The following is a 14,046-nucleotide window of genomic DNA, read 5'->3' as shown; positions in this document are numbered from 1 at the left end:
CATCGGACTATTTTAGACTGCACCGGGGGACGAGACAAGGATGCCCCCTCTCCCCACTGTTGTTCGCGATCACTATAGAGCCATTGGCAATTGATCTAAGGTCCTCCAGGGGTTGGTCCGGGGAGGGAGGAGGAAGGGGGGGAGGGGCTGGTGGAGCACAGAGTCTCTATCTATCTATGCTTCTGTATGTATTGGACCCATTAGAGGGGATGGAAGAAATCATGAGAATTCTAGGGGAATTTGGGCGGTTTTCGGGGTACAAGCTAAATATGGGGAAAAGTGAGATGTTTGCGGTCCAGGCGAGGGGACAGGAGAGGTGATTGGGGGAGCTGCCGTTTAGATTAATAGGGGGAAGCTTTAGGTACCTCGGCATTCAAATGGCGCGGGAATGGGACCGGCTGCATAAATTAAATCTGGCCTGGCTAGTAGACCAAATGAAGGACAATTTTTGGAGATGGGACGCGCTCCCGTTGTCATTAGCTGGGTGGGTGCAGACGATGAAGATGACGGTCCTCCCGAGATTCCTGTTCGTGTTTCAATGTCTCCCCATCTTTATTCCGCGGTCCTTTTTTAAACGGGTCAACAAAGTGATCTCTGGCTTCGTTTGGGCGGGCAAGACCCTGCGGGTAAGGAAGGTAATGCTTGAGCGGAGTCGGGGAGAGGGCGGGCTGGAGCTGCCATATTTTACAAACTATTACTAGGTGGCGAATATAGCCATGATCAGGAAGTGGGTGGTGGGGGAGGGGTCGACATGGGAGCGTCTGGAGGCGGCTTCATGCAAGGGCACCAGTTTGGGGGCATTGGTAACTGTGATTCTGCCATTCCCACCGGCACAGTACTCCACCAGCCCCGTGGTGGTGGCGGCCCTGAGAGTCTGGGGGCAATGGAGGAGATATGTGGGAGCAGAGGGAGCATCGGTCTGGTCCCCAATCTGTAATAATCACCGGTTTGCCCCGGGAAGTATGGATGGGGGGTTCCGGATATGGCGGAGAGCAGGGATTGGGAGGATGGGGAATATGTTTACAGAGGGGAGCTTTCCCATTCTGAGGGCGCTGGAGGAGAAGTTTGGGTTGGCGAGAGGAAACAAATTCAGGTATCTGCAGGTGCGGGACTTCCTAAGTAAACAGGTACCAACCTTCCCGCTCCTACCGCTAAGGGGGATTCAGGACACTGTTTCCAGAGGGTGGGTAGGAGAAGGGAGATTCTCGGACATTTACAAGGAATTTATGGGGTCAGAGGAGACGCAGGCGGAGAGGCTGAAGCGCAAGTGGGAGGAGGAGCTGGGAGGAGAGATAGAGGATGGTCTGTGGACATACGCGTTGAGTAGAGACAACGCGTCCGCAACATGTGCCAGGCTCAGCCTGATACAATTTAAGGTCGTTCACCGGGCTCACATGACAGTGACCCCGATGAGCAGATTCTTTGGGGTGGAAGACAGGTGTGCAAAATGTGCGGGAGGACCAGCGAACCATGTCGGGGGTTAGTTTAGCTTAGGGGGTTAATAAAGGTGGGACCTGTAAGGGAGGGAGATGGCTTTTGCACTATGTTTATAGTTTCATGTACATTGTTTATTGTGTTGTTGTTATAATACCAAAAAATACCTCAATAAAATATTTATTTTTAAAAAAGAAAGCAGTGGAAGATGGGTCTAAGAATTTATTCAAGGCAGAGTTAGACTGATTTTTGATAGACAAGTGTTATGGGGAGCACATGGCAAAGAGGAATTGAGATTCAACCAGATCAACCATGATCTTATTGAATGGTCGAGCAGGCCAGAAGCGCTGAGTGGCTTGCTCCTAAATCCTATGTTCTGCCAAGACAATTAATACATCACATGGATGAGTCAAGATTCTCTCTTTATGCCACACTATTCAATGCCCATGTGTAACCACCTTCCGAAACCTTCTTGAGTAGTGCACAGACTTATGTTGTTGGGGAGTCTGTTCATGGGTTGAGCATACTGTGGGCACAATTCAACGGCCTTGTCGCGCCCAGCTTGGTGACGCGACAAGGCCATTGAATCTCGTGAAAGACCTCTTGAGATTCACGATGCTCGAAACACCTCGCAAGATTTAACGAAACCTTGCGCTACGTTGCGATCTGGATCTCCCCCTCACTGGGCAAGATCCAGAGTAACATACATATTTAAATGAGCCAGGGTGCCCGTGCCAGGGATCGGGCCTAGGGATGCCTTGCCTTTAAGAGTGGAGCGAGGATGACCCCCTAAGAGGGGTGCAGTGGGGGGCGGAAGTCTGGAGGCCGCAATGGGGGCAATGAGGGGGTTGAAAGATCAGAGCGGCATTTAAAAATGGCGTCCCGATCCATGAGTCGAGGAAATGAGATAAGGACGACCTCGGCAGGGCATTCCTCACCGAGGCCAAAAGGAAACGGCAAAGTCCCGTTCAATGGCGTGATGTTTCTCGGCGCTACAGACGCCTAGAAACACCCCACTAAACGCGCCCAAAACGGGATTCTGTTTTTGTCCCATTGAATTGCTCCCGGTGTTTCTGTGCGAGCACCCCAAAATGCCATAGTCTGGTCTGGAGCTTATAGGAATCCACTGGAATACCCTCTGCCAAGTCATACATACCTGCAAGGACAGTGTACTGATGTCACAGTTATGGGGAGACACTTTAGGTGCCCATACTTATAAATGTGACAGATGAAATAGCACATGGCTGGGCATGAAGGATCTGCATGCGGGGGCTTGATACCAGCCCCTGAGGTGCATTTCACTTGCTGTACACTGTTGTGACCTGCTGTAGCTGCAAAGAATCTGACATCTGCATGGCTGGAGATGGTGGATCTTTTCAAACAGTGAATGTCAGCTGTGGGACACTGCTTGCACATTTGCAATTCGCAGACTTGAGCATCTAAAAGTTTCCAACAGAAGGCTTTCATGTGCCATTTCTTGCAGCAGAAATAACCTGTTGGCCAACATTAAAAACCTATGCAGGCATAAAAACGCAATGACGACCACTTCACAACTCCCTTACTGTCACAGTGAGTGACTTCCTGGTTGGCCCTCTATGTAGGGACTGAGTCATGAAAACCCTTTGCCTCCAATGTATTTACGGGCCCGCCTTGATCCCATTCCGGCCTCCTGGCACTGAAGATTTCGCCCCCAGAGCCGATTTTTCATGTGGTAGGTTTGCAAAGCCGGGAATTTTCCCAGCTCCTGCTACCCACCTCGAGGATTGTCTCTGGACAACTATTGAGCCCCGTTGATGTGAGGGACAGAGGCGGACTGGGCTCAAATATTATATAGGCTTTATGACCCTATAGTTATCACTGGCTCAGGGCATGTAAAGGCCGTCCACGCCACAAGGCAGACAGCATTTTAGCTCATCAAGAAATTTAAAACAGAATGCTGGAAATACTCAACATATCTCACATCTGTGGAGAGAGAATCAGAGTTAACAGGCTGGATTTAATGAAAGTGGCAGGAGTTTCGTTCCAGGCTGGAGACCAGGAATGAACTCCGTGTTGCCCCTTTTAGGCACGTACCACTAAAATGGACAGAAACAGGTTTTCTCGAGGACCAAGAAAGTGGTGGGGAAATCCCTCTCCCATCCCCCCCAAGAACTACCAGCCAATCAGAGGCTTGCAGCTCTATTGAGCAGCTGCAGCGTTGGAGAGGCTGTGGCCACTGTTGGTTCAACACCCATCCAAGGCCCAGTTTCATCACAGGATCCCAGGCCACAGGTAATTTGTAATGGAGGCCCTGAAGGAGGGAGCATGGGGGTGGTTCTCAGCCACCGCCCCCCTCTCCCGATACCAGCCCTACACCAGACACCAAGTGCCAATGAATAAGGGACACCCCCCCCCCCCTTGGGATCCCACAAGCAACAAGGTTGCTTACCATGATATGCCCTTGGAGAGCCTGTCACTGCAGGATGAGGAAATGAATGCGCACTTAAGGGCCTCAATTGGTGGTGAGATGAGAAGGCATGGACTTAGTTGGGGTGGAGGCTGGAAGTTGACAGGCAACCGACTATACTCCCACTTGATTAAATCCCTGTGTACCTAACCACTCAACTCACCCACGCCCAATGACCGAGATTGTCTGGCCCTTCCCACTGGTAGGATCTTCTGGTCCCGCTGGTTAACAATGACGAGCCCTGAGGTGGGGCCAGAAATTCCTGCCCAGTGCTTAAAGTCATGACATTTCATCAGTTTGTTAACTCTGTTCCTGTCAGACAAGCTGAGTATTTCCAGCATTTTCTGTTTTTATTTCAGATTTCCAGCATCTGCAATATTTTACTCGAAGCTCATTAAGAGCTTTGTTAAGGAGGGAGCCTGAGATTTTGCAGTCGGCTTTCAGTTTCCCAATGTGGCATGGATCACTGCCTGGATGCAGGTACCAAGACTCAGGCTGGGGTGGCAGGAACCAGGCAGACCTCAGGGCCTCCCTTGCCTGCCTGGGCTCCATGTCCTGCCCATCCTCCCCCTCCCCTGCATCCTCCTCGTCAGACGAGGCCTGGGGTGCCTCCTCCAGCACATCACCCCTCTGCTGCGCAATGGTATGGAGGACACAGCAGGCCGCCACAATGTGGGCAACCCTGTCAGCATCATACTGGAGGACCCCTCCAGAGCAGGCCAGGCACCTGAACCACATCTTGAGGAGGTCAAACCACTGCTCGATCATGCTCCTGGTTGCTGCATGGGCTTTGTTGTAGCGGTTCTCAGTGTTGGTCTGTGACCTCCGGATAGGTGTCATCAGCCACAACCTCAGCGGATAACCCCTGTGTCCCAGGAGCAAACCCCCCAGCTGGGGGTGCGTCTTAAACATGTTGGGAATCTTCAAGTATGCCTGTATGAAGGCATCATGCACACTGCCCAGGTATCAGGCGCAGACGTGTATGATGCGCAGCTGATAGTCACATATCAGCTGCACGTTCATTGAGTGGACTCCTTTTCGGCTTGTCATCTGCAGGTGCTCTTAGAGGGACGTGCATAGGGGTCTGGATGGTGAGGAATTTGTTAAGTGTGTCCAAGAAGGTTTTTTGGAACAGTATGTGGATAGTCCGACTAGAGAGGACCTAGTACTAGGGGATGAGCCCGTCCAGGTCATCAACGTTGTAGTGGGGGAACATGTGGCGAACAGTGACCACAATTCCGTAAGCTTTCGGATACTCATGGAAAAGGACGAGTGTTGTCCCAGGGTTAAGGTGCTAAATTGAGGGAAGGCTAACTACAACCAGATTAGGCAGGATTTGGAGGCTGTTGTTTGGGAGGGGCTGTTTGAAGGTAAATCTACATTTGGCATGTGGGAGTCTTTTAAGGAGCAGTTGATGGGAGTGCAGGACAGGCATGTGTTGGTAAAAAAGGACAGGAAAAGCAGGATTCAGGAACCGTGGCTGACCAGAGAAATTGTGAATATTGTCAAAAAGAAGAAAAATGCATATGTGAGGTACAGCAACTAAAAACAGATAAAGCATTTGAAGAATACAAGGGAAGTAGAAAAGAGCTCAAGCAGGGAGTTAGGATGGCAAAAAGGGGTCATGAAATGTCCTTGGCAGACAGGTTTAAGGAGAATCCCATGGCATTTTATACATATATTAGAAACAAGAGGGTAGCTAGAGAAAGAGTTGGCCACTCAAGGAAAAAGGAGGGAAATTATGCATAGAACCAGAGGAAGTAGGTGAGGTCCTTAATGAGTATTTTGCATCGGTATTCACAAAGGAGAGGGACATATTGATTGGTGGTGTCTCAGAGGGAGGTCGTTATTACGAGGGAGGAAGTGTTAGGTGTGTTAAAAAACATTAATGTAGTCAAATCCCTGGGGCTAGATGGCATCTATCCCAGATTACTGAGGGAGGCAAGAGATGAAATCGCTGGGCCTCTGACAGAAATCTTTGTGTCCTCATTGGCCACAGGTGAGATCCCAGAGGATTGGAGGATAGCCGATGTTGTACCGTTATTTAAGAAGCGTTGCAAGGATAATCCAGGTAATTACAGGTCAGTGAGCTTGACGTTAGTGATAGTGAAATTGTTGGAAAAGGTTCTCAGACATAGGATCTATGCATATTTGGAAGTGCATATTTATTAGCGACAGACAGCATGGTTTTGTACGAGGGAGGCCATGTCTCACTAATTTGATTGAATGTTTTGAGGAGGTAACAAAAATGATTGATGAGGGAAGGGCTGTGCATGTTGTCTACATGGACTTTAGTAAAGCATTTGATAAGGTCTCTCATGGCAGGCTGGTGCAAAAGATTAGATCATATTAGGTCAGGGGTGAACTAGCTGGATGGATCCAAAACTGGCTTGGCCATAGAAGACAGAGAATAGCAGTGGAAGGGTGTTTTTCAGAATGGAGGTCTGTAACGAGTAGTATTCCGCAGGGATCAGTTCTGGGACCTCTGCTCTTTGTAATATATATAAATTACTTGGTAGAAAACGTAGCGGGTCTGATTAGCAAGTTTGCGGATGATACTAAGATTGCAGAAGTTACGGATAGTGATGAAGATTGTCAGAGAATACAACAAGATATAGATAGACTGCAAAATTGGGTGGAGAAATGGCAGATGGAATTTAACCCAGACAAATGCAAGGTGATACATTTTGGTAGATCCAATTCAGGTGGGGAGCTACAAAATAAATGGCAGAACCATCAGGAACATAGAGACACAGAGAGATCTGGGCGTGCAGGTCCACAGATCCTTAAAAGTGGCAGCACAGGTGGAAATGGTGGTGAAGAAAGCATATGGCATGCTTGCTTTCATAGGACGGGGTATTGAGTATAAAAGCTCGAAAATTATGTTACAATTATATAGAACGTTGGTTAGGCCACGTTTGGAATACTGTGTCCAATTCTGGTCACCTCACCACCAGAAGGACGAGGAGGCTTTGGAGAGAGTACAGAAAAGGTTTACCAGGATGTAGCCTGGTATGGGAGGGTATTAGCTATGAGGAGAGGTTGAATAAACTGAAATTGTTCTCCCTAGAGAGACGGAGGCTGAGGGGTGACCTGATAGAAGTTTATAAAATTATTAGGGGTAGAGATAGGGTGAACAGTTGGAGGCTCTTCCCCAGGGCAGAAATGACAATTATAATGGGGCACAAGTTCAAGGTGAGGGGGGAAAGGTTCAGTGGAGATATGAGGGGTAAGTTTTTTACACAGAGGGTGGTGGTGGCCTGGAATGTACTGCCAAATGAGGTGGTTGAGGCAGATACGTTAGTGACCTTGAAGACTTATCAAGATACGCACATGAACAGACAGGGTATAGAAGGTTACAGGCAGTTGGTCTAGATAGGATACGTGATCGGCTCAGGCTTGGAGGGCTGAGGGCCTGTTCCTGTGCTGTACTGTTCTTTGTTCTTTGACCCCGTCGTGTAAAAGGTCAGGGCCACCATCATCTTGACGCCCACCGGGAGCGGGTGTCCTTCCCCATACTCCCACAGTGCCAGGTGCGCCATGATCCAGGTATACACGAGGCCTGATGTGGCGTCTCCTTGGCACCTTCTCCTCCTCTGCCCAGAAGCTCATAACTCCATGGCTAATTCACCATACAAAAAGTCTTTATGTAGACGAACCGTCATCCATCCAGTGAATGTGGCCGAGCCAGCAGAAACATTTTTAGCTTACCAATAAGTATGCTGATGTATTTTGTGCCCTTCACTACCTTTAAGTTAGTGACCTTGTCCTGCCAAGAGATGCCAAAGTTATGTCTGAGACAGCAAAGGTGAAACTGTTCAGCCTTTCCCCCTGCCTAGCATATGTTGTCCAGGTCTCACCACTGCTGAGGATGCAGTGTAGTTGAATTGCAGTGTTCTCAGTCAGGTTGCTGTTGTTCCAAATTCTCTTACTCCGTTTAGACGCAACACATGCAGCTTGTGTGATGTCTATGCTGATTTCTGTATCGAGTGACAAATTTCTGGTGATTGTGTACCTTAAATATGCAAAGCTGTCAACAACTTCCAGGTTCACATTGTCAGTGCCGAAATATGGGAGTACTGCAACATCCTGGATCATGAAGTATTGTCTTGTATGATAAATGTCAGACCAAACTGTACACAGGCACGAGAGAGTCTGTCCATTCGCCGCTGAAGGTGTTCCACGGTATGGAATATTAGTACATAGTGAATATTCAGCATGGAGCAAATCTCTGATGAAGGGTTATACACCTTTGTCTTGGACCTCAGGCAAGCAAGCAAGTCTGCAGATGGCGTGAAGGCAAATGACAGCAACAAAAAGGAGAATATACCAAACCATGTTGGTGCCAGAACACAGCCCTGTTTGACTCCATTGCAGATCTCAAAGCATTCTGATGTTTCCGTATCAAAACTGACCAATTGTTAGGGAAAGAGATCACATTGAACAGCTTTGACGGGCAACCAACTTTCACTAGCAGCTGAAATAGACATGGTCATTGCTTTGGTGAGATCGATGAAGGCAGTATATAGTGGTCTCCTTTGTTCACAGCATTTCCTTTTCAGCTGTCGGACTCAGAAGATCATGCTGATTGGGATCTCCCAGTTCTGAAACTACACTGGGACTTGGAGTATATGCGTTTAGCCAAGATCTGCAGTGTGACAAGGGCAACATGAGTCAATATTTTCCCACAATGCTCAGCAGGGAGATCCTTCTATTATTGTTGCCATTGCTGCAGTCGGCCTGGTTATTTTATGGGGTGACAATATTTGCATCACACATATCCTGGGGCATTGCACCCTCCCTCCAGGAGACAGAGACGTTTGTGCATATGCTGCAGGAGTGCTGGTTTCCTTTCCTTGATGAGTTCAGGCGGTATAGCCTGAGGTATGATCAGAGAACACAATCTGAACCATTTGTAGAGGGTTCTATCATTGAGCACAGCAAGAGCTATCCAATTAAACTTACACCCTGTTCATGCATTTCTCTATACTCTTCCTTTGCCAGATGTGCGTGTAATATTTTTTCTTTCAGTGATCTACTCTCAGCGAGCCTTGTCTGTTGTAAGGGTGCTATGTCGGTGTTCAACCTTTTCAGTACCATCTCAATCACAGCTGTCTTGCACATATTATTAACCAGCTGAAAGTCATCTGTCAGTCCCTGCACATGGTCCTGACATTCTAGCTTGCCAATCAAGGAGTTGGCATCTCCTTTCTTTATTTGTTTTCCTGGTGCAATAAATTTCATCCCCCTGCTGAGCAGAGAATCTCAGCGCCAAGCAGCCATTGAAGCTGATGGAGCATGGCAGGTCAGCACCTTACTGGTCAGGGGTTCCTGAGTTGGGATGGACGGTGTTTGACCAGTCAGACACATTGGCCCCTGTCACCATTTGAGAAAACCTGTAGCACCCGTTCTCTACACCAATCAAGTTGGGCTTATCACTCATAACTGCTGTGCCCCATGTTGTGTTAACAATTTGCAGCAAAACTGGAGTGTCCTCTCCATGTGCAAGCCTCAGCACTGTCCAAATCATCAGGATCCCGCTCTCAAGCTCCCCGGTTGAGTCTAAAGGAATGCAAGGCACTAATTTTGGCACTGGCTTGATTAGAGGAGTTTTTTTTAAAATATATTATTTCACAGGTTATAGTTGTCTCTTGCCAGGCCAACCCTAATTGCCCATCCCTAATTGTCCTTGAGAAGGTTGGCGTGGGCACAATGGAGGGCTCCCGGTCGGCAATGGCATTTTCGGGGCTTTAAGCCCGGTCCCAGGGTCCGCGGAGGCGGCAGAAGAAGGGAGAAGGCACGGAGGAGGCACAGTGGAGACACAGGAGGAAAAAAAGAACAAAGAAAAATGTTGAGGGTGAGCAAGAAAACGGCCGGAAAAAAACCAGCTGGAGGTCCGTCGGGGAGTGGAAAGGTCACCGCGGGGTCACCAGGAAAAATGGAGGCTGGAACACCAGGGAAGGCCCCACTGCTTACGGCTGAAGAAATAACTACGGTGATGGCTGCGGAATTTGAAAAGCAGTTGGCGCAGATTGCGAAATGCATGGAGACGGTGAGGAAGAGATGAGGGAGGTTTTGAGTGTGCTGGTGGAGGAGGCGGTTTCCCCGGTGAGGACGGAGGTGGCGAGCGCAGTGGCGGAGGTGCGAGAGCAAGGGGAGGCGCTGAAGGAAGTGGAGGAGACGTTATTGCAGCACGGTGATCAACTTGCCTCGATGGGGAAAGAGATGCGGAAGGTGATGGATACTAACAAGGATCTGCGAGGAAAAATGGAAGACCTGGAAAACAGATCCAGGCGACAGAATTTGAGGATTGTGGGGCTACCCGAAGGAGTTGAAGGACCGAAGCCGACTGAGTACTTTGCCACGATGCTGGCAAAATTATTGGGGGAGGGGGAGGATCCCTCCCGATATGAACTGGATCGGGCTCATCGGTCGTGGAGGCCTATACCAAAGGCGAGTGAGCCGCCAAGGGCAGTGACTCTGTGCTCCCGTAGGTACAAGGTGAAGGAGAAGGTCCTGAGCTGGGCCAAGCAGAAGCGGGTGGTGCAGTGGGCTGGAGCTGGTATACGTGTATACCAGGACTTTACGGTGGAGCTGGCAAGGAGGCGAGCTGCCTTCAACCGGGTGAAGAGGGCACTGTACATTAGCAAGGTGCGGTGCGGCATTGTATATCCAGCAAAGCTGAGGGTGACTTACAAGCTCAGGGACTTTTATTTTTGGAACTGCGGAAGCAACGGAGGAGTTTGCGAAAGCAGAAGGACTGTGGCAGAACTGACAAATTGAGGAATGGCCACGTGCCGATGTAACCTCATGACTGTATTTTCTTCTTTTTTGTATCACTGCGCGCGGGCGTAGAGATTAAAGGAGCCAATGTGGTATATATTTGGACAAGGGAAGGGATGGGACTTTCACTCGAAATGAGAGTTCTTTGGGGTGTAGGTGGATATGTGGGGTTTGTGTGCTAAAAGGGGATCTTTGGGCTTTCCTAGGGCCGGGCAAGTGGGAAAGGGACCCGGGCGGGGGCCTCCACGCTGGCCGGTTTAAACTGGCCAGTGAACGGGAGTGAGGTGGGGGGAGGGGCTGCGGCCATCGGAGCCTGGCAGAACAGGGTCCGAGTGGTCTAGCCGGAGTGGAAAGTTGGGGGGAAGGAACCGAGGTTGGGAGGAGGAGTTTTACAAGAGGCAGTGGACAGGAGGAGCTGGAGACCTGCGGTGGGGGGTGGGGGAGAGCTGTGTAAGATTAAGGGTGACTACGGGTAATCCCTGATTCCTTTTTGCCATTTGTTTATGTAAACATGCGGTTTGGGGGTTGATGGGTAGATGGGATCGTTGTTATTATGGGGATTGACATATCTTGCTGATTATTGTTTATTGTTGATGGATGTAAATGTGGGAGAAAATATGAAAAAGGAGGAGAATTTAAAAAATGGCGGAAAAAAAGAGAAGGTTGGCGTGAACCGCCTTGAACCGTTGCGGTCCATGGGGTGTCGGTACACACACTGTGCTACGAGGGAGGGAGTTACAGATTTTGACCCAGTGACAGTGCAGTGATATAGAATTTACATAGAATTTACAGTGCAGAAGGAGGCCATTCGGCCCATCGAGTCTGCACCGGCTCTTGGAAAGAGCACCCTACCCAAGGTCCACAGCTCCACCCTATCCCCATAACCCAGTAACCCCACCCTACACTAAGGGCAATTTTGGACACTATGGGCAATTTAGCATGGCCAATCCACCTAACCCGTACATCTTTGGACTGTGGGAGGAAACCGGAGCACCCAGAGGAAACCCACGCACACACTGGGAGGATGTGCATACTCCGCACAGACAGTGACCCAAGCCGGAATCGAACCTGGGACCCTGGAGCTGTGAAGCATTTGTGCTATCCACAATGCTACCGTGCTGCCCTAGTTCCAAGTCAGGATGGTGTGTACCTTGGAGGGGAACTTGCAGATAGATGCTGGTATATCCATGCACCTGCTGACCTTGTCCTTCCAGGCGGTGGAAGTTGTGGGTTTGGAAGGTGCTGTCGAGGGAGCCTTGGTGAGTTGCTGCAGTGCATCTTGTAGATGGTAGTGTTGCCATTGTGTGTTGATGCTGTGAATGGATGTTGAAAGTGGTGGTTAGGTGGCAGTTAGCGGGCTGTTTTGTCCTGGATGGTGTTGGCGATGCACTCACGAGTTTCCGGAAAGATTACATATTGAGATATCAGTGCGCCAGGGATTACTCCCTTAGCCTTCAACTCTCCAAGGGTATCCATAAGGCAGTGGAGCTATTTACCAATCATAACCTTTATCTTTATTAATGTCACAAGTCGGTTTATATTAACACTGCAATGAAGTTACTGTGAAAACCCCCTCGTCGCCACACTCGAGCACCTGTTCGGGAACACTGAGAATTCAGAATGTCCAATTCACCTAACAAGCACGTATTTTGGGACTTGTGGGAGGAAACCGGAGCACCCGGAGGAAACCCACGCAGGGACGGGGAGAACATGCAGACTCCGCGCAGACAGTGACCCAAGCCGGGTCCCTGCTGCTGTGAAGGAGGAGTGCTAACCACTGTGCTAGCGTGCGACCCTTAACTGGGGTGGCATGCTGGCACAGCGGTTCGCACTGCTGCCTCACAGCGCTAGATACCGTGTTTGATTCCAACTTCAGGTGGCTGTGTGGAATTTGCACGTGTCTGTGTGGGTATCCTCTGGGTGCTCCGGTATCCTCCCACGGTCCGAAAGATGTGTAGGTAAGGTGGATTGGCCACGCTAAATTACCCCTTATGGTCCAAAGGTTAAGCGGGGTTATGGGGATAGGGTGGGGGATTGGGCCTAGGTAGGGAGCTCTTTTGGAGGATCAGTGCAGACTCGATGGGCCGTATGGCCTTCTTCTGCACTGTAGGGATTCTATGATTCTATTCTAAGATTTGTTTTATGATTAATCTGTCCCCCTGAGAAAAATCATCTGGTCTCTATTTACAGGGAATCCAAATGAATATATTTTTAGTTTACTTTTGGCATAATTTTAGGGCGTGCTAACTGGGCATTCAGTTCTGTATTTGGAACATCTCTTTTTTTGCACACATGTTTTATTTTGTTTTAAAGCACATTTGACGTACATAAATTTAGAACTATCCACCGGGTTACATGTATTGAAACTTTCTTTTGAGCATAAATAAAATATGAATGCAAGCTGATATGTTTAAAACTTCTGGAGTCTGACCCATGTCAGTGTTCTCTTGAAGTTTTGTTTAGTAGAGTATTTAATGTTGTATATTAAAATAATCATAGATCGTTAAATCTACTCTTCTATTTCAATGTGCTACTGCATTAAGTTTATTAGATGCAAGTGATCACTTAGGTGAATTTTATATGCTTACATCATGTTTGTCTAATTTCTTTCTCATCTAGGTTGTCGCATGTCCTCCAGTTTGAGGAGCAAACAAGAAAAGTAAAAGATGCAAACATTCAGGATGAAGACACTTTCGAAATACATGATCCCCGGAATCCAGTGAACAAAAGAAGGAGGGAGGAAAGTAAAAAGATCATGAAAGAGAAGAAAGAGAGAAGATGAAGTCCCACTCCTCCGTAAATAGAAGTTGCATGTAAATTAAGTTCTGTCCTAGTCATATGGTACTAGGTGATGTCTGCAAGTACATAGGCAGCTTGATGCAGTCTGTATACATTTTCTAATGATTTTCTTCAAAATTGAAAATAAATTTTACTGTAGCAGTTTTGCTGTTCTTCTGCAGTTCCTATTGCAGAATATTTTATTCCTCTTCATAATTTACAGCTTGTCGATCTTTGTAAGGCCAAGTAACATAACTGCAGGGATACTCTATACGTGGTCACAGTTTTGTTTTTCATTCATCATCTTTCACATGCCATTGGAGTAAACCCTCGATTGGTAGGATCCGAAAAAATACTATATACAGAGCAAATGTAAATGTTTCCACTTTCCCAGAGGCTGCTGTCCCCGTTGAGAGCTGACTAATGTGGTTTAACTTGAGGGTCACCACATCTCGGGTGAGAGGCAGGGCCTTTATTAATAACCTCAGGAATTCGACCCGTGTTGTTGTCATCGCTCAGCATCACGAACCAGCCAACTAGCTAACACAGAGCACACATATCTTGACATTGTAGAATGACAGGCCATACAAGTAGTGGAATTTAAT

General features: G+C 48.4%; 1 protein-coding gene across 1 annotated transcript in view; it reads left to right on the top strand.

The window, feature by feature from the left end:
• The window catches only part of cwc27 (CWC27 spliceosome associated cyclophilin), a 296,815-nt gene extending 283,212 nt beyond the window's left edge, over window positions 1-13,603 (top strand). Inside the window, exon 14 of the mRNA XM_072496934.1 lies at window positions 13,283-13,603. Coding sequence (XP_072353035.1) covers window positions 13,283-13,445 — 163 coding nt within the window. The 3' untranslated portion in view covers window positions 13,446-13,603. The remainder of the gene's footprint in view (window positions 1-13,282) is intronic.
• Window positions 13,604-14,046: the final 443 nt, after the last annotated feature.

This window comes from Scyliorhinus torazame, chromosome 3 (genome assembly GCF_047496885.1).
Source record: "Scyliorhinus torazame isolate Kashiwa2021f chromosome 3, sScyTor2.1, whole genome shotgun sequence".
Taxonomy (NCBI): domain Eukaryota; kingdom Metazoa; phylum Chordata; class Chondrichthyes; order Carcharhiniformes; family Scyliorhinidae; genus Scyliorhinus; species Scyliorhinus torazame.
This window is presented reverse-complemented; position numbering and strand designations above follow the sequence as displayed.